Genomic DNA, 25,240 nt, shown 5'->3' on the forward strand with positions numbered 1-25,240 from the left:
TTCCTGCTTGTTGGGACAGACGCGGATTGTCTGGTGCATGGTGTCGCAGGAAGTTTACGATTCGAAAAAATATTGATTGCGTTATCGAGATACGACTAATGGTTATACAGTGTAAAGTTGTAAGTGTCAGAACAACTTATTGGAGATTCGTTTCAAATTCATTATGTCTCGCTCTGTCGCATTATCTGTAAACAATGCAATTAGAGTCGCTATCCGAGCCGAAATAAAGTTATTTCAAGCTGCGATAGAAGCTGCGACCAGTTCGCTGCATACGAAATTTTGACGAAGTTTTAGAGGCGTCGAAATAACGTGTTGCTGCCCGTGTACATTATAGCGAACACCCGATGTCCCGTCATAGCTTGCAAATACTATCGGCGCCCGTGTTAATTAGATACTCGCTCCAATGTCCGATAATTGCGCGACAGTCGGTAACTAGATCGTACTCGTTTGAGAGAACTTTTGTTCGCGGTACGTTTGCGTTCGCGTTTAATGCATGATAATGACCGATATGCGTTCCATATGTCTTTTGCAAATACGTAGGTATACCGTTTTATTTAGCGTGCATATCACTTTCCTTCCTCCTCTGTTGTGAACTTTTGAAATTTGTGGGACCGTGTTAATTCGATCATGAACATTTGATCGTTCGTGTTAACCTTCTGACATGGAACGAAATAACGAAGAATATTCAAATTGTCATAAAAATCGTCTTTTTTAGATTAGTAAATTCTTCGTTTCGTAATCAACTTCAGCACGAAACATTTTTTTGTTTAACTGTACGAATCAAATATCGTAGTGACCGACACATAGACCACTCCTTCTAGTAGAGGAGGGCGTAGATTATTTAGTTGTAAAAATTATTGTTATCACAGCTGAAAAGTGATTGGGGAACATTGATATACCATAATACAGTATCGCGGGACTGTTAAGGAGCGGAATAATCTCCTTGACCTTACGTCGTCTTAAATCTTCTGGTTAACCGATAGCCCATTGGTAATTTTGCTGATAATTTCATTCGTTAAGAAATTTCAAGAAAGAAACAAATTTTAAACAGTCCGAGACTCGTTTATTTTCCGTCTGTTGAAATAAGCTTCGGCCCGATCGAATATGCGTCTTGCAACAACAGGTTTGGGATATACACGTATATGAGACAGGGTAAAATAGCGAAATGGCGATCGTTCCGCTGTGCGTAAATGTAACATTTATTTCGGCATAAATTATGACGATAGATACATAGATTAGGTATAAATACAAAATGAATTGACTGTAGACAGGACTGTAGTGAAAATACATCGATGCGTTTGTCGCACCAGTACTCGTACTCGATTCGTTCCGCTTATTCCCAGCAACTATGATCGGCTCGACGACTCGTCGATTCGTCGACGAGCAATACTCCACAGAAATCGAACAACGTGATCGAATCGCGTTAGCGGTGCTTATAGAAAATACATACCAAGTCTCCGATTTTGTGAGCAACAATTTCTCGCACGGCGAGTTAGATTTGATTATTGGCGGGAAACTGCTCTATCCATCGTTCGCAAACGCTACACGCCCGGTACGATGGCTAGAGAAATTTGTGATTTTTGATTTCGTATAGCGGCGAGAGACCAGAAGAGGTGCACGCGACCTCACCTTTCTTTCCTTTCCTCCATTTTGATTCGCTACGGGGTGCGGTGGTCGTCGACGACGCCGTCGTTGCCACCATTTGATTCTCACGAAACGACCATGATCTTGGCGAAACGGCAACGATATTCGCTGCTTTCAATGCCGGGGAAAGGGCAGGCTGGTGAACAAAGAAACATTACCGGAGAAACGATCGAGAAAAGAACACGCAAGTTTTTAGCACCGGACATTAAGAACGTAACGCGTTCCCTCGAGCGCAGTCGAGTCCATGTAGAATATGTACATGTTCGGAATAGCGGAAGAAAAACGCAAGCCCGCGTGAAACGCAACGATTTGGCAAAATATCGCGTCGCTTGTCGCTACATGCGTCGTCGTAACCTACTTACATCGTATATGTATATAGTTTTTACGAACCGGTTCACGATTAATTAGGATCACAGCCATAGCTTTGAATACGAATACCTCTCGTTCGCATTTTTAAGACCGATACGATTATAGTTAATAATTTGTTTGCTGATAGTCGTAAGATTAAGTTGCAGGCTTTTCTACCATTACATCTCTCTAAAGCGACTACACATTGATTACGAGTGGTGTAGATTGCCGATAGTTGTACGAGTTACGGAACTAGGAGAAGCGGAGGCGGAGGATGAGAATGAAGTTGAAGGCAAAGATGAAGATGAAGACGAAGGTGTAAGAGGTAGAGCGTTTAGACTAGACAAATCGGATGAGAAGCTTTGAACGAAACCGGACTAGAGGCGGGAAGCCGATTACATTTAGCTATGTACTATGTACTACTTTATGTATCTGTTGTCCTATGGTGTCTGCCGTGGATCGACCGCATCTACTTACAGTACTCCTGTAGCTTACTAAAGACTATGCTTGCGTGGCAAAGCTCGACTACCGTGTTTCAAGCGGAATTCGAGGGTATTTCGTCACCGCGACGATCAGTCGTTCGCGATCCGATCCGATCTGATCCGAGTCGATTCGGTCCGTTTCATTCGGCGAATCGACTACCGTCGACATCGTGCTGCGGGTTTACGAGATTCTGTCGATCGTTCGTCTCTGTCGTCTAGAATCTAGAAAAAATAAAATTTACCTACCATTCGGACGTGATCGCAAGATCGACGAAGACCAGAACAGTGGACTCGCCATGGAGACTGCCGAGGTGAAACACGCCAAAGAAAACGGACCAATAGGAATTATAGAATGGGATTTGATCGGATGATGACGGTTCTAATGGCTATTACGATGACGATTATGACGATGATGACGGTGACGATAATGATGACGATGACATTGACAACAATAACGATCACATCAACTTTCCTACGACCACTACATGATATACGTCTACTTTGTTAACTCTCTCTACTTTAGGAGCATAAACACATCTAGCCCCTTGTTTTGTTCCGTTTCAATCGTCCGATAATTTCTATTTTAGGATCTTCAATTTGATTAAGATCAGGATCCGCGATGGAAAAATAACTCGAATCTTACGATGCGCCATCGTTCGACGATAAGAATCATATTGTTTCTACACGCGGCGGATAACGTGAAGTGTAAACCGATCGAACGATTTCAAACGGAACCTTGACAGTGGGAAAGATCAAAAGAGACTGACTAGAGACCCGTTGTGCACCCGACGAGGATGAACCGCCGTTTTTCCGTTTTCGTTTCGATTAGACGAAAGCATGCAACGGTGGGTCGAAGCTACTGCTAAGTAGTTAGGAGGGACCGTGATATCGGACGTATACGTTCACTTAAATCGTTATCTACCGATCTAAATATCAGCTAGTCGAAAAAAAGAAGCGAACACAGGATTAAGACTGTGTCGATAAGCAAGAATAGTGTTTACCGTTTTACGAGCGTGCAGATATCTATCTAGAATTTAGAGACTCGAGTCGCCTTCGCCTCCAATCAACGATATCTTATCGTCATAAATCTCGCGGAAAAATATATACGAATAATAGTAATAGCAATAGATGGAATAATACTCGAAGTGCTTATCCGCTAAGGCAGATAAAAATTTAATTTAGTATGTGATTTCGTTTCTTTCCATCAACGTGGCGAGCCTATTCGAAGATTACTTCTCTATTTTATCTGTTCATCGGGCGACGAAAGCGACAAAAAGGAAAAGTCATGCGCGAGCCTAAATATCTGACGACTATTCGATCGATTCATCTCCAGCCTCTTTCAAAGGTTGAACAAATCTACGACTGAATCGCCTTTACTTATCAGCGATTCGGACTACATCTAACAACTACGATATCTGCTAGACGAAGCGTTACGTTTCTACGTCTAATTAACTAATTGTCTACGACCTACGGACATCGATCGAGTTTTCTCGAAACTTTAACTTAGCTTTTAAACGAATATTTGTACGCTGTTTTCGTAGCGATTTTCTATTCGGTGAATCGCGAATCGGCGAGAAACGATATCAGTGAATTTTCCACAGTCGTAAGTTGCCGTTTTGCAAGAAACGTTAACGAAGGAACTTTCCTTGGATAGGAAGGATAAAAATAAAAGACAGACAAGGATGATTTGAAATTTAGTGGAAGGGTAAGCGATCAATCGGTAAACATCTCGCTCATCCTCGCCGAATCGCGAAAAACCATTTGAAACCCTGTAACGCTTAATAGCACACGACTAAATGGCACGTAGAATCATACTGGGTTCATTCGCGATAGTCTACGTTTGGATAAATAGAAAGAGGTACGGACGCGAAGAGATTGTTTACATTCAAGTACGGAGGAAAGAACGAACAACAAGAACAAGAAGGTGAAAAAGCGTAACTCAGAGAGAAAATAGAGATAGAGAAAGAGAGAAAGAGAGAGAGAGAGAGAGAGAGAGAGAGAAAGAGAGAGAGAGCAAAAGGTAGAAAAGGAGGAAGCATTGTTCGGTTATTCAAAAAAGATGGTGTCGCCGTAAAATCTTGACTATAGAGACACGAGTATCCATCGAGGTATGTTTAAAGCGAAACTTATCTGGACACGGGCGTTCTATTGGTCGATAAACGCTAATTTACGATCGATTGTAACTTACGTCTATGCCGTTCGCATTTGGTATCAGCTAGATATCGTTGAGCAAAGCCAAAGGTACAAAAATCACCGGGCTCGCGATCATTGAACGCGATCATTCGAAGTTGATTCGGATCGAGGGAGACGTCGCGTCGTGTTACGGCCGCGCGTCTCTCTATTCTTTAACAAAAATAAGTATCGCTTCGAAGTTGGGCCGCTACACGACAACGATCCTCGACCCTGGCCAAGAGGATTATACATATGTGTATGTGTTGGGTGGAAGCGCGCGCGACTAACGGGGTAAAGTTTCCCGCGAGCTCCGTTCCTCGGAACGGCACGAGGAGGGAGGAGCTCGAGGAACGGGAAGCGTAGGAAGCTCGATCGCGCGTCAGTAATAACGATGACGATAATCGATCGGTGGACGAGGAGCAGCGCGTGTCCACGAAAGAAGGACGCATAGGAAAACTTATCGCCTGCGAGATTTACAACTTACGTGCTAATACTTTGGAAAATGCTTTTCTCGATCTTCGATCACATTACTTTTGTATACTCCACTTCCGTATCGTTCGCCACTAGTTAAAAACTACTTAATTCGACCTAAGTTTAAACGCTACCTTTGGACGTGTTGGCTTTTGCTCGTTTGTCGGGTGTCCGATCGCCCGGTTCTTTTTCCTCGATTTCTCGTATCGCGTATCGGGTATCCTGTGTCGCGTGTCCCGTATCAGGTATCGCGTAACGCAACCGATCGGTCGCGAATTCGATTGCAGCCTTGATCGCTAGTTTTGGATTTTTTTTCGTGAATTTCAAGAGGATCGAGATCGGATAGCAGAATCGGGGACCGCGTTGTTGACGTGATCGATAGGCAACCCATTTGAAAACCACGATGTAATCCGCGTAACGATCTGCTGGATCTTCGATGCGGAAAGTGATTCTTCTTTCCAAGAGAACGTTTGTTCCGGATCGAGAATAAATCAGAAGGGAAGCCGCGCGCGAGATTTGGTTAACACCCATTTCCTTTTACGCGTAGTGTTCGCAATCCCCACACTCGGACAGTGTGGGTGTGGACGGGCACTAGGTGGGATTCGAGTCTTCGTAGGCCTTTTCGTAGTCTCGTCGACGAATCACCGCAAAGTGAGTCATTTGGAAGGTGTTGGTCTTCTTACAGCCACGCTCCAACGTGCCAGTCATACTATAACCCATGTTGAAGTCGCTCGACGACACGTTCGACGTCAGGTACAACTGACGACAAAAAGAAATAGGCAACGTTCACATTTGCTAACATCTGCTATGCGTATATGTCTAAACTCGTGGTACAGGTGAAGTGAAGTACCACTTCGCTTGTATCACGAATTACGGCCTACGGCGTGTAATATCGTGTTTGATAATTCGCTTGCCCCGACTAAAGCTTTCGATCATTTCTAGCAGGGAAACGCACACACGTGGAACTTTAAGTTCCGTCTCGCGCGATTCGGTAACGAAGAGATTGGAACGGTATGTACCTTGAAATCGGGATCAGTGGTCATTCTCTTGAAAGAGCCGATAATATAAAGCGTGCCCGTTCCTGTGTCTACCATCTTTGCCTGAGTGCTGTACCTGAAACAACGTTAATTCGATGAGTAACGCGTTGACCGAACGATACGCGTGAAACGACGGTGCGACAAAGTGGAAAGTGCATTTTAGACCGTTATGAACTTGTCCGGTATATTAACCACGCCTGCCATTTTTCTGAATTTATACGACGCATAGCATTCGATTAAAGTTTTTGATAGAGATCAGCAAAGCATGCAGAAGCGTTTATCCACAGCAAGAAATTGCCTGTCCAAAATCGTAATATGTCGAACGGTACGTGTGTACAGTGCACAAGTATAGAAGGCGAAAAGGATACGGTGAGATCATAAAATCGGACAATAATTAAAATTGAGTTCAAAAGTTAATTTATGTCTGCGTACGTCCGAAATACGTATCATATAGCCTTAACTCTGACTGGATCAGTTGATGACCTTACTTGATACTTTACGATCTCACTGTATTGCTTTCACAAGTATCCGTACCCAGCGTCGCATCAAACAACGGAAGTGGCGATGACCGGCCATGATAAATTGAAGCCTTGGCTAGGTAAATTAAAAGGACAAACATATAGAGCTGGTTGTAGTACATCAACATTTTCCAGCTGTTGCCAATTCTGACGGGCAGCTTTGTTGTAAAAAAAACATGCGACCGCTCGATTCTCTGTGTAAGCGCTTTACCGTCTCGTGAATCAGTAATACGATTACTATCGCGTTTCTCTGCCATGCTTTGATACGATCGTTACAACGTTTTGCTCTTGAAGCGATAAACGCACAACAGATTGAACGAGGAAGTTTACTTTGTTCGACCAGGCCTAAGGTCCGAAAATCGATTATCGAGAACGGTAAGTGAGAACAACAAGGATCAAAATGTCGTTGCGATAACGTTATACTGATCAACGATAAAAGAAGGCAATATCGGATTAAAGAAATAATTTGTCAATTGGTAAGTTAGAAATTATTTGTAAAATTTGCTTCACGAGCAAACTCTAGTTATTAATACTAATAACTTGTAACTTGTTATTTGTAAAATATCACTTATAATATTATAGTTGGATTAGGGAGCAAACTATCGAAAGGTCTTGTGTATATGTAGTTGAGCGAAATATGTGCAGGGATGATCCAAAGAACGATTGGGGTATATTGCGAATAGGAGGAGAGAAATCGCGAAACGAAGCGTGCCGCTACTTGGGCGTGGATTCGTACGCGCGAAACGAGCCAAGAATAATTAATAAGGAAAGAAAGGTTGGAAAAAAGAGGGAGGAATTCGAAAGGGAAAGAGTGGCGAAGGAAGGGATTGGACCGTTTTCGGAAGCAGGGGCGAAGGGTGTGAAGGGAACGAAGAATAAGCGAGGAATAGAGCGAGAAGCGCGAAAAAGGAATAAAGAGAAAAAGGGAGAGGACAACCCTCCCTGGTGACTCGAGGGGCTTATTCCGGCAAGCGCTTCAGCCGGCGACGATCATTAAAAGTTTAAACGCTCTCCATTGAAGTGCGGCGGATCCAACACTCGGTTTAAAATCCACCGTGGCTGGTGCTTTGACTTTTCCTCCGGTTCTCGATTCGCTTCACAAAGGAAAGTTCCGAGCCGGAGCACCCTTTCGATGCTCGAGTTGTCCGCCAAGCTCTACGTACCTACCTACGTACCTACTCGCATCGATTGCCTACACACGCTTCTCCTTGTTTCGCGACTAAAATTTCTTTCGCTCGGGCTTCGATCGCTGGGCACCGTGTTGCACGTCGAGCTGTTCAATAAAACATGAAACGAACGAATTTCAATTGGCGCCGTTTGTCGACCCGTCCTAAACGCGATCGAAACGTCGCGTCGCGTCCGTTGTTCGTTGTTAGTTTGTCGCGGAACTTTTACTCAAGAACGGGAGAAAGGTTTGTCGATCGCTGCTGATTACATTTTTTTACACGTACGTGTACTATTGTGCGTGTATTAGCGAAACGAGATATAAAGTGGATGTATGTGCGATTCGGTCAGACAAAGAAACAACGCGCCAGTTATATACTGTCAGCGAGGATGCAGGATTTTCGGGGCGTAATCGCGAGCTTTGACCGGTGTCGCGTGTGAACGTGGTCCGAACTTGCAAATAGCACCGTGTTTGCTTCCCCGTACGAAAGTTGGAAGCGGTTCGAATCGAGGATTCACCGACCGCGGACCGGTTTGTTTGTCTTGACTTAGCGCGGTCTGGCCCCTATGCCGTGGGCGACTCACAAAATTACTAGGTGGAATATTTCGGGAAATTCGCCTCGCGAGTGCTGCCGAGCGTGAGTATCGCAGAACGATCCGAATACGACACACGACTCTGCCCCGTTTGACTTTGTAATTAATTGCACCGTTTTCCAAGGCGAACGCGTACTAAGTAATTTTCAATGGGATACGTTCCAAACGATAAGCTGTAATCAGAGTTGACCCTGCATCGTTCGATCGTATGGCTGCAACTTCTCGCAAATCGGTATGTTCAAACGGTAAGTGGAAAGTTTGCACGCAAGTCGACACTCTTGGCAAGTCAGTTTCTCGATTAATTGGCTCTTTCGACAAGTTTTGGAAGTAATTGGCTGTTCTTCGACGGACGATCGAGGATCGAGGGCGACGTCGAGTCGAGCGCTCATTCCACAACTATTTCTCAACTACGTTGACCCCGTCGCGCATCTCGATCCTTCGATATGAAAGGATAAAAAAGGACAAGAATAATGAAAAGGACGAACTGTTGGATAATGACGTTATAGAAGAGCCGTAATTAGCGAGACATTGGACATTGGACAATAAATGGAAATAGGACACATACGTCGCGATGCGTTGAAATGCGTGGAAAATGAGCCGAGACCACAAAGGAGTAGTTCGTGAAAAGGAAATAAGTGGCTAGTGAAATTTCGGATGCATCGTCCCTGTAATCTTCGGCTGGTAAAGTGGCAAGCAGGGTATAGGCATTCCAACCACGTAACCTAAAAGCACGAATTTCCGTTGCCGACAGGAATACGGTTATGGCAAAACGTCGTAACGATGTACGTGTGCATCGCTCGCGTCCTCTTAGAACGAGTCCGTTAACGTCGTAACAGTGGTATTATCATCGACAACGTGTAAACGCTTCGACATTTCCAGCCATCCTGATACCACGCAAAACTCACCTCCTGGTTCCAGCAACTTCGACTACCTTGCATCGACTACGACTCCACCAAAACGGTGTCAAAGTCCAGTAGGAACTGCTCGCGCTTCTCGCCCAGCCTTCCTCCGGAAATAGAAGCACCTGCGGCATACAGAACATATTCGATGCTTTTGCGCGACAAGAGATACGACAGCGGAATGTTGAAATTTCACGATCCAACGAACATTAAAGGCTGAACATGAAAATCGGACGAAGTGGCAAAGAAATGGATCGGAGGAAACAGGGCGAGCACAAGAGAGTTAGCTAAAAGGGGAAAGAAAAAGAGAAAGAGAGAGAGAGAGAGAGAGAGAGAGGGAGAGAGGAAGCAGAGTTCGTAAAAGGTAGTAAGTTTTCTCCAACGCGCGACAAAGGAACGCTTCGGGCGAGCCACGATCCTCCTTCCGGGGTTAAGCTCTCCTTTGCGTTCTCTTTAAACTTGTCTCTCGTGTGATGCCTTACGCGACCGATTTTTTTGTACATTATAGGCGCGATTCTTTTCGCGCCTCCTTCCCATCGGTACATTGTATCAACCAGGATAGATGGAACGCAAACCGTGATTTCTTATGCGTGTTACGATATTTTAAGACAATCTCGTCGATATGAAAATACTATCGATAGCGTACTAATACTTGGTTTTTTCATAAAACGAATTTGTAATGAAAAATGGTAAAATTGCAACGAATCGTGGGAAGATAGAGAACGCAAGAGAAAAGTTGATAGGGAAGTTTCTCGCCTGTTCGATAAACTGATGAAACTGATGCGATCGCATTGGTCAGCGTTGCTTGCTCATCGAGGCGAATCATCGAAGAAATCAGTTCTGTCGTTTGGCTTATTTAAGTTCGAATAACGAACTGCCATTTTCGTAATTTCTCTGGCAACACGACTCGCGAACAAAATGGAAAATACTTTTACGGGCGTTTCCTCCGTCGCGAGCGCCCTCCTTTGAATATATCCCTTCGTTCTTCTCGCTCGTTTTTCCGTAGCTGAACTCGGAGCATCGACCTCGTGTTCCGAGCAAAGGTGGCGTTTATTCGTTCTCCAACTCGTACACCTACGTAACTTGTAGCTCGTAATTCCAGGTATCGTAAGTTAATTTCGCGAGATCTCATTGGGGATATACGACACGGGATACACCCTCCGATACACCATCCGATCCGCGGAATCAGTAAGGGTAACCAGCTTGCCTGAGTACCTTGCCGACTACCTTGCCCGTTCTACGCACACCGGATATACCTACCGGTTAATCCGATAATCCGCTACTTCGGTCCATTGCCTCGTCGATCGCTCTATTCTCGTCTCTGGCTCCACGCGCGTGCCTCGTCTCGTCTCATCGTTCTCCCTTTCTTTGCATCGTTTCCCAACCCTCCCGTTTATCTTTCTAATACTACTTGTTTGTCACCCTTATTTGTCAGCTGAATCTCCTTTTCCTTTTTGCGTGCTTGTTCATATCTGTTCGTTATTTTGCGTTACACACACACACACCAAAGCACAGTCGAGATGTTCACCCCCTCGATTCCAGATAAAAAGTACGACAATTATTGCGTACTTCGATCAAATGCACTCATCAAATGGACTCATCTCGCGAATTCGCAAAGTTTCACTCGATTTAGTTTCTGAACACGATTGGATGCGCAACGCCATCGTAGAATATCAATGGTGTTGTAAGAATAAGAATCGGGAAACTCTTGACTCGCCAAATCGCGCAAAGAAAAACGATGACACGATGTTGAATCGAGTTATGAGTTACGAGCTATGAGCCACAGCCACGATAATGAATTCGACCGATCAACGTGACGCGTCGAACATGAAACTTAGCGGGTCCAACAAAGTCTGTCGAGTCCCGCGTTTTGAGAAATTGCGAGTTCCCGTTTCTCCCGGGGCTTCGCCGAGAAAAGTTTAACCAGAGAATTGGCGAGACGATGCGAGCGGAATTTTAACTAGAATTCGAAATGGCGAGGAATTTTCTCAAGGAATTTCTCGTTTACCAATTTCTCTCTCCTTTCCGTTCGCAGCTAGCGAAGGCTCGAGCGATCGAGTTCCCGAGGACAAAGCACCGGGTATTTTCTGGGTTAGTTGCTCGAGAAAACGGTAGCCCGGTAACGCGATGCCGTTCCGGACGATAAATATACATATACCTACATGTACATCTATACACATGTACGTTATATAAGTATATACATCTACAAACGTGTAGGTTATATAGGTAAATTATGTGTATATATCTATATATATATATATATATATATATCCAAGTACACGTACATATTAGGTTGTACACGGGTACAACCTAGATTAAATCCGGTTCTCTACGAAATCCCAGAAATCGCGGTACCCACCGATCCGTGCGACGCGACGCTACGGTCAGCAATACTTTACACCTGCCACGCTACAAACCTAATTAGATACGACGGGCTTAATCTTGCACGCGTAATGGGGTCGTTGAACGAAACGGGTAACGACCTCTTCTCGTTTCTCCATTCCTCTTCTCTTTTCCTCTTCTCTTCTCTTCTCTTTTGCTCGTCGCGAGTAAGCCGTGGAAGATTTTCCTGCGAACATTCGACTCCATCTCGTTTATCGATCATCGGACCAACTAATCGTAATTCGAATTTCTATCTGCCCTTCCTCTATATCCGATTTGATAAACCGAGCTCTACCAGCTACGTTCCATCAGCTATTCTGCTTCCATTCACGTACTACCCTTAAGAAAGAATCAATCTTCGAAACGACTCATCGAACAAATACCGCGAAGTGTGCCTCGACTCGATTCCGATCGATCCCTTTCGCATTTACCTTCCCCTAAATTGGGGAGCGCTTCTTTTCATCCAACCTCCTCTGTAGTCTTCCATCCGCGATTCAATTTTCATTCGGCAGCACTAGGTCGCCTCCGTATCTCGAATCGGCAACCGTCGGACGATCGCGTCGCGTTTACGCGTTAACAACCGTTTACAACCGTCCTCGTTAATCGTTAAGAAGTTCGTACACAGAAGTAATTAAGCGGCGCATCGTCGACTCGTTAGCGTCGAAATTACGTTTTAGGCAGCCACTCGAGCAAACTTAACGACTCGGCTTTGATGGTCCGTGTCAAGGAAGAAAGAAAAAGGAAGACCTGCTGGCGGCAATGCGACAACGGAACGACCGATCGACAAATTTGTCTACGATCGGTCGATCAGCCGTGTAAAGGAACGTTCATGGCGGTATCACCCGTCCTTGGTTTTTGGTTTCTTCGATTTTATGCAAGGCTGGAAAGAAGCGGAAGAAAAATGGAGTTACGATAATGTTTTGTCGCGATTCGATCGCTTGACCATCAGAGGGCCAAGCGAAGAACGGTGTGAAAAGAGACGCGCAAACGTGAAGTAGATAACGGATAACGGGTGATGGGTGATGGGTGACGGGTAACGGGTGACAGGAAACGGGTTGCGGGATAGAGTAGACGGGTGACAGAGACGGAGGTTGGGGATATCGTGGGGTTGAAGCGCAGTGTAGGGACTTAAACAAAGGAGAGCCGTTAGAAACAAGTGGCGCCGATTAAAAACGCCGACGCCACTCGCTGCGATGCATCGACAAACACGTCGTGTTTTACTCCAACTTCGTTTTCCTTTCTTCTCGTTCTGATTCCGTTATCGCATTTTTTACACGTGGTCAATCGACGTCCCGATGGAATATCCGCGCTAACATTTCCACGATTCTTCCTTTCCCTCGATCATCGTTATCATGTTCTTCAGGCAGTCGATCGTCATCGTGAAAAATCTTTTTATTGTATTCGGTGGATAACAGGGAAAGCAACGAGAACGTGTCGATAGAGGCACGAGAAAAGCTGTACGAGAACTACGGTGAGCAGTACGAAAGCGTAGATAGGTATTCTAGAAAAGCGAAAAAAGAGGGGAAAGAAGTTGGAGTAAGAGGTAGAAGTAACGGGCGAGAGGAGTAAAAGTGGGGCGGGGGGAGAAAGGAGAAATGCAGCGTAAAAAGTAATTGCGAATCGTGACCGGTGGTGAGGATGTCGATGAAAAAACTAGCCTTCCGTTGGTAACGCGGTAACGTCCTGCGACCTACATCAACGAAAGCGAGGATACATTATTACTATCATCGGAAAGCAAAGCTCCGATGGTGCGACGGCCGCAGGGTGTTTCAGGGTCGGTTGCCATGGCAATGCGCTGGGACAGCCACGGGGTGCAGCCTGGAATATCCACCCTCTTGCCTCTTTTCCGCGATTCACCCTGCTCCCCCAACTCACCCTCCCTCTTTCGCCTCTCTCCGTTTCTCTCAATCCCCATACCGTCCTACCACCTCTCCTGTTCCACGTTTCCTCGCTCCACATCCTTTCCGTCTACCATCTCCGTTCCTCCCGCAGTTCTAACCTCTGGATCCAGCTCCTCTCTACCTTCCTGCAACCCCAAGCCCCTTGGCTCTCCGCCCCCCAACCCCATTCCCATTCCTATCCCCATCCTTCCGTCACCACGGCGCCTCGCCGCGCCGCGCCGCGCCGCGTCATAGTCATTCGGTTGCCGTTCCTGCTCCTGCCACACTGCTTCCAATCCTCCTCCCTACCCTTGTTCGGCGTTCTTCCATCATGTGTCTCTCTCCGTATCGTTAGCTTTCCGATTGACTCTCTTCCGCTACCTACGCTACTTCGTCTAATCGTACTACCAGTGCGCGCTTTATTTCGTCACAGCGGATATCATCCGGTCGCATGCTTTGTCTCGTTGTCGAGGCCGTCACGATCGATCACGCGCGAGACCAACGTATAGCAAGAAAGATACAAGTATAAATATAGTTTTTGGCAAATTCGTACTATGAAAGAAAAATCTTGTACTTTTTGACGTAGCAACCTTGTTTTCCCTTATATAAGCACGATATTACCTGGGATAAAAGAGTAATCGATTCACGTACTCATTGAACGAAAGAGGAAAAAAGGAATAGTATCGTGAAAGGACCCTACGTTCCCGAACTCTGTTCGATTTCTAGCCTAACCCACGCTATTCTACGAGAAAGAATCGAGACGTTCCTTTACCGCCGTTGGTTTTTCACCCAGCCGAAAGCTCCTCCGCTAGTTCGGCCGTTATCGGAGCTATGCAACGTTCCTTGGCTCGAGAACAAACCAGTCTTTTCGAGTCTAGCGGTTCCATCGATCTCGATACCGCATTCGAATCCAGCTTTTCTTCCTTTTTCACACACGCATACACATACATGTTCGAAATATCATCCCTCCAATGTTGTACTTTCCCGTTTCGAAACAATAAAAAACTGATCGTATTTTTAGCAATTTTAAATACCCACTATCGTTTTCAAACGATTATTTATCGTATTTGAAGGTGGATGTTTTTTAACGATCGTTTTAGCGTATCCTATGACACAGGATAAGTCGATACGAAGAACGAGGATCCAAAGCATTTCATTTTCTCGTTGTCTCGAACGAAATAAACTCCGCCGGATGAAACTACAAGTTCTGAAGCTTGTCTGCCGTTTATCATCCACGCGATCGTTTGTGGCGAAGCGGAACGGAACTGTGGCCATTTTCAAAGCAAAGCACGGCATACCAGGACGAGAAAAACTACGGGAAAAAACGATAGAGAACCGATAAATGATTTTCCCTTTTTGGATGTATTCGAGATCGGTCGATTCTGTTGAAATTAAATGCGAGGCAAGAGGAGAAGCTGAAAGAAGATAGAGCAAGAGTCGATGAAGCAATAGCTTTTGCGACGAGGCTGTGTTTTTTCCAACCTTTTCCTCCTTCTGAAAGATTCCGTGACCTTTTCCTTTCGTTGGTCCGGCGCAGTCTCGCATAAAAAGGGAAAGCTGCGGCGGACGAAACGAAACCCTTTCATCCGGGATATCTTTAATCGTGCCGACATAAAGAACGTCTGCGACACTGAAAGTCAGAGAGGTCACCGCCTAGGCCATTCATCGTGTTAGACAATGTTGCCTTTTATCGTAGCTGAACCGCGCGGAGGCCTGTGCGTCTGCACACGCGAATACGCATTCCTTTTTCTTCCCTTTTATTCGTATTTGTCGCTCTCCTTGGACGATCCGTGTCTCTCCAAGCGAAAGTATGTAGCTCAAAATAGAACTTTAACGACCGAGCACAGAAATTATTTGGAAGTTGACGCGAATTATCGTGACTACGCGACGCATCGTCGTCGTCGTCGTCGTCGTCGTCGTCGTTGTCGTCGTCGTAGCTCGGGAGATTTAAAGACGAAAGGCGGCTGTTTGGTCGCGTCAGGTTACTCAAAAAAAGAGATCGTCTCTCGTTAACAGAAAAGTCGGAGGGCACTTCTGCATGAGGAAGTCTTTAATATGCAGATAACGAAATTAGCCAAGGAAATCATACTCATCCATATTCAAAACATTCGCTAGGAAGAATTACCATCCAGCTGGATTACGGATTGCAGACATGAGATTGGATTAACCAGTCGTCTTGCGATTTCCCCGCCGCGCGTGTTCATTGTCGCGTATAAACGTATAAACGAACGTCCCGGTGCAGGATTTTAACGCGACATACAGCGATATGTCATGATGTATAAGACGAGAAGAAAAGTTTCGCTGCGAACAATTTTCGGTCGGCCAAGGCTAAACAGCTGACGCGATAAGATCGAAAATATAATCTTTCGTCGGATGATTCGATGTGATATTTTACGAGCGATCGTCGATCGGAGTAACCCCTCGTAAAAATACGCCGGATGTCCTTTTCGAACGCGATCTCTCGTTTCCCTCGCAGAGAGGAAAATTCGATCCGCCATGAATCGTAAGAATGCTGGCCGTTTGTATGCGCGAGACAAGATTCGAAAGGTGGAAAAGGGGGAATAGGACAGAGGGAAGGTAATAAATGAACGCGATGAATAATAACTTGGTTATTGAAAGAAAATTCGTGCCGATACGAGTTTTGAAACTCCGAAACATTAGCCCAGTTCCACGAGCAACACGGCTAAGGGACCGACTTTCCTTTTCCCCCTGGCTTTCTCTTCTTCTCTCTCTTTCGCGTTTCGTCTTCTCCGAGGCCGAGTTCTCCGAGTGTACGCTTCGGCTGGCGTTACCGATGAGCCAACCTACCAACCTCCCGGCCTCCGTACTTGCCTCCAAGCCACGTCCGCATAATGGCTATTCAGATAGCGAATCGATTTATTTCCCCAGGGACTTTCGGATACTTGGAACCTTTCTCGTCCTGAACTTGGAACGGATCTTTCACCATTCTCTGTTCTCCGAACTCCGAAAACTCTTACTGGGCACCATAAAAACATCATTTTGCAAGAACTGAATTTTCTCTTTGCTTCGAACCAAATGAAATCGCGAAGGAGATATTTGTTCTTATCTTCCGAGTGATCGTAACAACGCTTAAGACGTAGAAATGACTATAAAAAAGACATACGCTTACCTTGTTTGGATATCCGTTGTATCGGAGAAGCTTCTTGCAGCATTTGCCGCGATTTTCGTAATAAAACATCTGGACCATTTCTGCGCGATCGGTGGCCGCGCTGACGGTGAACGGCGCACCGTCGGTTCCGAAGCTCCTCGAAGAGGAGGCCGACTGCTGCTGGGCCGGTGATTCCCGGCGGCCGATCGGCACGCACGGGCACCACCCCGAGACCATCACACCGATCGACCCGGATCCAGCCCGATCCACGTCTTTATCCTTCGCCTACCGCGATCCTTCCTTCTCGCGCGGAACGTTGTTTCTCATCATTCCCCCTCTTTTCTCTGCTTTTCCTTCTCCTTCTCTTTTTATCCGTTTCGCACTTTACTTCCCTTCTTCCCCTTTCAGTTTCAGCCTTCTTTCCCCTCCTTCTTTCAATTCTTCTGTTCTCCCCCGTTAACCTCTTAGTTTCGCGGTTTATCGCCTTACAGCTAATTTTTCGCAGTTCTTTGGCACTTCTTTCTTGGATAAATACTTTAGAACAAACTTCGTTGGCATTGACGTCATTTCATCGTCTGTGCGCTCATTGGCGCCGCCTTCGAGATTGCTTCCGCCGTTACTGGTGCTGTTACTCTTGCTATCGCCAATGTTGTCAACGTAGCCGTCGCTGCCGACGTCGTAACGATGAAATTTTGTTACCTTCCTTGGTATTATCGATCCTTGCCACCTTTCGTTACATGCAACCTGGAAAGATCGATACGTTTTTAGAATAGTTGCGGGAATTTAGAAATTAAGAATTCGTTCCCATCAAATACGAATTTTGACGAATAATTGGCAAGTGATCAGGATATCGTCCGATACGAATATGTATTTTCGATGAATCTCTGTTCGAGAGAAAAACCTTAGGGGAAAAGAAGCTACGTCCGGAAACGACATCGAGACGATACCTTATGCGAGTCCATTGATCCTTCCTTTTACTAGAGAAGGGCATACGAAGGGATTCGATTACGTTGGTAATCTGTAAACCTGCCATCTGGTAAAATTTTTTGCCGGCGGAAGTCGAGGAAACTGATAAAATCGATCGTTCGATTATATAATATACTACATGAAACTAATATCGAAATCGATAGAATTCGAGAGGTGTTGTGAGTTGTATGAAAAGTACGAAGAGAATAAAAAATGATCCTGTAATAATGCTAGGCTCATAAATCGGTTTAATAAGTTCGTTATATCGAATACGTTGTTTTCTAAAAAAAATTGAAGTTCGACCACGCGGCAATAGCAGCAGCGCAAGCATGAAAAAAACTGCACGCGCGAATTTGCAATTCATGAGAGGAGCCGACGGTATTTGTCGTCGGCGAAGCAGCGATATTTGCAGGACACGCTAGGCGACCCAGTTCAAGGATGGAGCCTAGCACCTAGTGCGTGGTACCTTGCGACTTTTATTTCCTTTGCTCTCTCTCTCTCTCTCTCTCTCTCTCTCCCCCTCTCCTCCTCCCTCTACTCCCTCGCGACCGACTTGGTGACGTACTCGTACTACTTATACAGTTCACACGTACCTTTGGAACCTTTCTTGTACGAACTTTCGTGACAGGGAGGAACCGCTTAAATTTAAAAACGGCAGAATTAAAGGAGCCATAAGAAGCGAACGCGAGTTTGCAAAACTACGTTTGTAAATTTATTTCGATAAAGGAAACGATAATTTACTTCCAGTTACGTTCGAAATAAAAAACTGATGTACCGTTTAGATGTTTCTAAATGTGAAACCGATTTATGTCTTTTGGAAGAATTTTTTCACATTTATTTCCTTGTCTTTTTTTGTCTTGTCTTTCTTCTATCTTACTTATTACATTCTACTTATCTTTTATTCGATGGCAATTCGTGAAAAATTTATACATGACGGGACGATGAACCGGACGTTCATCGACCGCAAAAAACTATCCAAGTGTTTTATACTGAGCTTTCGATAGAGAATGACCGATTGGCCGGCGCAGCGATGCATCGAAGGGACAGAGCGGGGCGGATGCAGCGAAATGGAAACCGCAGGTTCGGCGAACTCCCGGAAAATCGGAGGGAAACTCGCGCATCTGACCGGTTTGTACGCGTCCAGTTTTACCAGAAACCGTGAATCGGTATCGGTATCGATATCGAACGATGCGGTTTTATTCCCGCTGGAACCGGATAGCGAACCGAATCTCCGACAGAAAACTCGACCTATCTTTTTAAATTTTCAAACTTGGCTCACCTACGCAAACGCGACATTGCCATGGAAAAATGTTCATTGCACGCGACAGCAGTAAGCATCGAATTCCCCTGGCAAACGTCATTCCCTTTACGTGTGTTACGTATGATCGTCATTTTAATTTTTTTCCGTGATTACGAATTCGTTCTTCGATTTCGTTCCTACATGGTTCTTAGGAAGACAAAATACAGATAGGAAAAAGAGAGAAGAGTTGGTTTCGTTTTTATTGAAAATTATTACAATTTCTGTTGTTCAAGTTTTTCCTGGATTTCTTGGCGCCGAGCTAGTACCATAAACGAGTACGCAAACATCTATGCGATCACCGGATTACGGGGCGTAAATTTATCTTCAAATTAGTAAGGTAAACTCTCTGTTGCTGAGTTCAAAACGATCAAATTAGTATTACAATACTACAAGAAATTGCACAAATTTTCGATGTAAATAATCTTTTTTTCGATAATCGCGAAAGCACGGTATATTTTTACATTTTAAGATTGTTTCTGCGTTTTAATTAGATTGATATTAAAAATTTAAAGACATTTGATCGAGGCAAATTTACACTTATATATACATATACACGCGTAACAAATTATTAGAACAAAAGTCTGTCCCTCTGAAAAGTGTTTTCTTTATGACACAATTTTTGTGCGAGCAAAATCCTAACGTACAGAAGTCGGATAGAATAAAAATCACGGCGGCATTTTTCTCGAAGCAAACGATTTCGCGTAATTACAACCATTCTAAAAACGCACTTTAAAGTCGCGCTGTAGACGTCAATGAACGATTCTCGTTAAAAATTGCACGCCAAGTTTTAAGCGATTCTGTCGACCGTTACAAACGCAACAAACGATTTAATCGTGGAAAAACAGATGAAAATCATTGTGAAACGAATATCAAGCGTGTGTAAAAAAAGCGAAAGTTTCACAAAAAATTACAAATCAATGTTCCATTCTTAGTACGATTTAAAGTAAGCGATCCGATCGTCGCCAGGTTTGCTCGTATGGATTTGTTTAATAATCAGCCAGCGGCACGAGAACAACGGAATAACGCAACGGTCAATGGCCAATGGTCAAGTATCAACTGTCGATTCTTGACATCCATAACACGTACCGACTCTCTCATCATCCATCAAAAAACACGAACTACATTTTCTAGCAGAGTGAACGCTCATAACAACGAGAAAACGTAATCGTAGCGATGGACCTACCTTGACACGAAGGTGGTCGATGCACGGCTCTCGATCAAGTCCGTAGCAAAAAATCCAACATTGCCGCGTTCATGGTTTTTGCGAAAAATTCAGCCTTGAACATTCGCTTCTATCGCGTCGTGTGAAATGGCACGAGTCATGGGAAACAAGCAAGAAAATATGAGACAATGCGTGAGAAACGGGGATGCGAATAGAAAGAAGGTAGTTCGTGGTAGAGAAAACAGGCTAAGCACGAAAGAGAATAGGAGTGGGAGAAACAAGGAAAGAAATGAAAAAACGAAAAAGACAGTGTGTATGTAAGAGGTAGAGATGGATAGAGAGAAAGAGGGGGAGAAAATAGATTATCAGAGGTATGGCGAGATTTTTCGATGGGATAAAGACGGAAAGATCAGGTTTGGTCGCGTGATCAGTATCGATAGGCAACTGGGAGAACTGGAAGAGGAAAAGAGGAAGAGAAAAGCGAGGAGCGCGCGCGTTCGCGCAATCGAAACAAAAGGAGAAAACGCGACTCTCGAGACGGCGAGCGAACGCGAACTAAGAGGGGCACGGGCTCGTCGGCTCGTCGGCTCGTCGCGCTCGACGTCGCGCTCGACGACGAGCGGCGCTTCCTTCGTTTCGACGGCGCAGGACAGACTGAGAACTCGCCACCCGTTGACCGGCCGCCACCACCGAACTCGCTAAACCCCACACCCCCACCTAACTCTCTTATCCGTCCCTTCCTGGCTTACCGTTCCGTTCCGTTCCGTTCTGTTCTCGTTCTCTTCCTGTTCTGTTCTGTTCCATTCCGTTCCGTTCCGTCTCGTTCTCGTTCTATTCCCTTCCCCTCTCTTCCCTTTCACTCCCTTCACTCCGAGCCAACACGCGTGCCTTCCTTCCTTCCGCTCTTCCCTTCCGTGCTCTCTCTCTTCCGCCGTTCAGCTCTTCCTTTCGACGCTCCAATTCCTCGCTCAACACCGACCATTCGATTTTCTTTCCTTCCCTCTAATTTCTTTTCTTCGTTCTATTTCTTAACGCGATTCTTTCCCTCTTTTTTCAGGCTGCCTTTCTGGAATGCGCTTTCGGAAGAAGCAGCGACTCGTTAACCGAGCGAAACGCGATACGCCGCGACACGCCACGGCTCGACGCGACAGGACACACGTTACAAGACGATGTGCCATGGAAAACAAGGGGATGCTTCTATTCGCGGTCCATGTGTGGATCGGGACGCGCACGCGCTTCCATAAATCTCTCTGTGAAGTCCACGAGCCGCGTTTCGGACGTTCGTCCGTGCGTTACGACCGCTACGTGTTCATACCCGTGAATCGTCGCGTTCTCCTTCTGTCGTTTTCCCGCGTGCAACGATCCATCGATCCTACCACCTAACTTCCGTTTTGCGCAGATATTTTCAGGATATTTGCGATATAGAGAATTTATACTGGCTTTTCATAATGTCGGATAAGAAACGCAAGAGAAAAGTAGGATTATTTGTTTTATCACGTTTCTTTATCCTTTCGTAATCTCGGCAACGCATAATTTGTCACTCTTATAAACGAAACGTTCGCTTGTTTCGTTCGTTTAGAGCTTAAAAGTGTTGTTGTAGATTTACCTGTTGTCATGTACAGTTAGTTGACAAATCAGGATATGATCCTATTGCCGTTCGGCGGTTTTGAGATTTGCAAAGTCTTCGTGTATGCGAAATGAAGGAATTTCGAGGGTCGCGCCGGCGAGATATTTCGGCCTCGAGAGCATCGAGCGAATATAGGGGAAGCACCCGCTTAAAAACGTCTCCCTAACGAACCTATTTACATTCGATAATTAAACGAACGCCCACGCAACGAAGCGTGCACGGCCAGACTTGAAAACAAAACTGCGCCCCATACTCGACTCGTTGCTCTGTCGTCTATCCCGATTAATAATGCAACTTTAAAACCCTCGCCCCCTGTCGTTGTCTTAGGAACCTGAATGGTCGGTGTGAGTCAGCAAGATCCATTGGTAGAGCGTCGAGAACGTACGAAATACGAGCTGCATTGTCCTAACATCCCGCTTGTCGCTCTTAAGCACGGGAAGAGCAAAGCGAGTTAAAAAATCGCACGCGGGTCTACTCGAACGACGGCCGTATATTCGGTTCTTTTCCATATGCGAACGGAGCTTTCGTTTCCCTGTGAACACGGAATGGTCTTCGCGAACGATAAGAATACGAAGATAGTGCGGTATACATGCGTACATATACGAATGTTTCAGATGGGATGAAAGAAAAAAAGTCGTTTTCGTCGGTTCAGCCGATTCTCGAGATTCGCACGCGCTTAACTACGAGACTTGCCGAAGGATCGATGAGCTTTGAGAAAATCGTCCAAGGAAAGGGACAGGAAAAGGAAACCCGCGGCCGAACGAGCAAATGAGAGTAAGAGAGAAAAAAAGAGAAAGTTGTTTCAGATCCGCGCGTAACTCGTTGCATTGGCAAACGAATAAACGCGAAAATAGGTAGGAAGAAAGGGAAGGAATATAAACTCAGGCAGAGCGATGTAACGCGATGGAACAGCATTGGCCGTGTTCCAGATTTTCCTAAAATCCCCGCGGGAAAGCTATTTGCCGAAGTTATATGGCAGGAGAGTGGGTGTAGGGTCGATACTCGGTTTCGCCGAGGATATAAGCGGATTTTTTTACACGCGCGATAATTGAAGCACGCTCATTGTTTCTCGGTCGAGACCCTTTCGAGACCCCTTTATCTGCCGCGCCTTTCATCGGTCGGCTTTTTCGTAAACAGCGGGGCAGCGTTAATAGAGAAAACGGACGACATAATGCTGTCTGCGATTGCGAGCATTGTTTCAAATTCTATGTATATAGATACATATGTATATGTATACGTTTCGCGAGCTCCGACGACAGCAATTTGGCTGTTCGATAGACCGGACGTAACTCATACGATGCCCCCGTTGACTAATAAAATACATACCGCGCTTGTTTCCTCTCGTCTCGCGGTAGTTCGACACACGGCGTACCACGTACGACACGTTTGCTTCTACGACCGGCCTGAGTCTGTTGCAGCCGCAACCGCATAAGAGAAACTCGCGCCTTATCCTCGAAAACCGACCGGTCATTGTTTCGTTATTAGATTTCTCCTGCTTCTAGGGCAGTGTTCGCGGCCACGGCCGTGGTCGCGTTCAGTTCCATTCGTGTAATTGAATTTCAACCGTTCGGTTCGTTCGGGATCGGTCGAGACAGTTGCGTCCTGTTGGTCTAGGAACGATCCTTCCCTTTGCATTATCCATGTAAATTGCATAAAGGATGGTTGCGCTCCTCCACCATCTCCACCCTTTTTCCTACCATCTTCCTAAGAAGTTTGCATATCGCCGACATGCATTCGCCTCTAACCTGTTCGCCCCAGTAGTTGGTATAGACTCTCGAGAGATAGCCAATCTATAGTCGGCCCATGGAATCAAAAACTGATTTCGCAACGTCGTTTCCATATTTCGATGTATTCGATCGTGTTCGATTCGACGTGATCCAAGACGAAGAAATATTCGAGTTTCCCATCGTGCAGGTAACGCACGCTATTCCCTTGATAACTATTCGTGGAACGTGGACGTTCGCTCGCGAGCTTCGAATTGACCTCGCTTCCATTTCCATTTCAACTTCCATTTCGAAACGAAAGGAGCAACTCGACGTTACACGTTTGTTCCCAAACTTTCGACTATCGACGGACAAGCGGAAAAAGTGACCGTAAAAAAGAGAAAGCGAACTCTGGCCGTCAAGTTTCGCGATGTGAGAACGAAAAGCCCTCTTGACGGTAACATTCGGGATTACGAGTCGTCGGGAAAACAGTTTGCTAGAATCGAATCGAACAAAGTCGAGAGCAGAGACGGTTGGCTTCGAAAGAGAACCGAGGTATTAACGCTGGTCGTAGCTTCGCGTTAACTAGGTCTCTTCTCTTCACCGTCGAGGATACAAGCGACTGTTGGAATTTCGAGATTCTCGGACATTGCACGGCTGACGTTTACGAGCAAACTCGCGGGACCGCTGCGCCCGATTTACCTTTCGCCCTCCTCTTTCTCGCCGTTTTGCTCGTAGACCATCCCCCGCTCACCACTCCGTGCGACGCGACGATCCATTCGAAGCTTCGCTGGAAACGTCATCGACTTATCCATGTGTACTGTTCACTGGCTGCAAGTAGATTTCGAGCTTTGGATAATCGATGCGTTTCGCCATAAAAGCTCGAGGTATAAAAGCATGTGAGTAAGTTTGCGTAGTCGCGTGTCGCGTCGTGTCGCGTTGCCACGAGGCGGATCGAGCACCGCGATAACAAAACTTTCATAACCGAAATCGGGAGACGTGTTGTTCCTAAATTCCCAGCGAAGCTACTTCGCAAGCTCCCTTTATTCTCTACTTCGCGTCTCCGTCGAACCGTTCTATTCCACGTGCGATTTATTGATCCACGCACAATTCTACCTCGACCACCAACTCAAACTCGCTTCGACCAGTGGCGCTCAGTTACGCGTCGCTACTTTCTCTTGTTCTTTCCTTTCCCTCCTTTCCCGGATATTCCGGAAAACGCGAAATTGTTTATCTTCACTCGCGGCTCGTATCGCCACGCGATACAACGTAGAGAAACCGATCTGAGGAAGCCGAAGCAAAAGTTAAAGGATGTTGGCGGGCGGCAGAGATCGGACGGGGGAAACGGCGAGAATTCGACCGCTTTAACAGTCGAGCTTCGCGTTCCGTAATTGCAGCCAGGCGTTTCCATTACGAATTTAAATATTGATTCCCGCCGCCGCGCCACTGCCAGCCGTAATGGAATCTCGAAAGCTTGGAAACTGGGCTTTGGAGAGTATCGGTTGGACGAAGCTGCCTCGAACTCTGACCGAACTGTTCGTGTGTCGGAACCATCCACTTTCCGCCTCTTCCGACGCATTCGGAATGGTAGATCAAAGTTACCAGTAACTAAGCGAAGTCGAGAGCTATACCGGTTAATCCGCGCTCTATCCCATCGGTGTGATTCGTTATTAACTTCTACTGGATACGTTCTTCCGCGATTTCCTTTCTCTTTTCCGTTTTCTCTACTTTCTTCGGTTTCGTTCCAGACGTTACGAGAAAAAAAGAAGCCAACGAAAAAGA

General features: G+C 45.7%; 1 protein-coding gene across 1 annotated transcript; it reads right to left on the bottom strand.

Annotated features, from left to right (window-relative positions):
* Positions 1-1,175: 1,175 nt before the first annotated feature.
* Positions 1,176-20,793, bottom strand: LOC100643834. Its single transcript, XM_003402771.4, has 5 exons — positions 20,150-20,793; positions 16,722-17,444; positions 9,336-9,454; positions 6,137-6,230; positions 1,176-5,876 (listed from the first exon to the last, which is right to left on the bottom strand). Exons 2-5 carry the CDS (start codon positions 16,935-16,937, stop codon positions 5,709-5,711), a joined length of 597 nt encoding a protein of 198 aa, XP_003402819.1. The 5' UTR covers positions 16,938-17,444; positions 20,150-20,793; the 3' UTR covers positions 1,176-5,708.
* Positions 20,794-25,240: the final 4,447 nt, after the last annotated feature.

This window comes from Bombus terrestris, chromosome 3 (genome assembly GCF_910591885.1).
Source record: "Bombus terrestris chromosome 3, iyBomTerr1.2, whole genome shotgun sequence".
NCBI classification, from domain to species: Eukaryota; Metazoa; Arthropoda; class Insecta; order Hymenoptera; family Apidae; genus Bombus; species Bombus terrestris.

Excerpts from the sequence above, each read along its gene's own strand:
- LOC100643834 (XM_003402771.4), bottom strand. The coding sequence starts at position 16,937 with ATGGTCTCGGGGTGGTGCCCGTGCGTGCCGATCGGCCGCCGGGAATCA. Across the intron at positions 9,455-16,721 it reads ACAACGGATATCCAAACAAG|GTGCTTCTATTTCCGGAGGA; the intron begins GTAAGCGTATGT and ends TGTATGCCGCAG. Across the intron at positions 5,877-6,136 it reads CCACTGATCCCGATTTCAAG|TTGTACCTGACGTCGAACGT; the intron begins GTACATACCGTT and ends TTTTGTCGTCAG.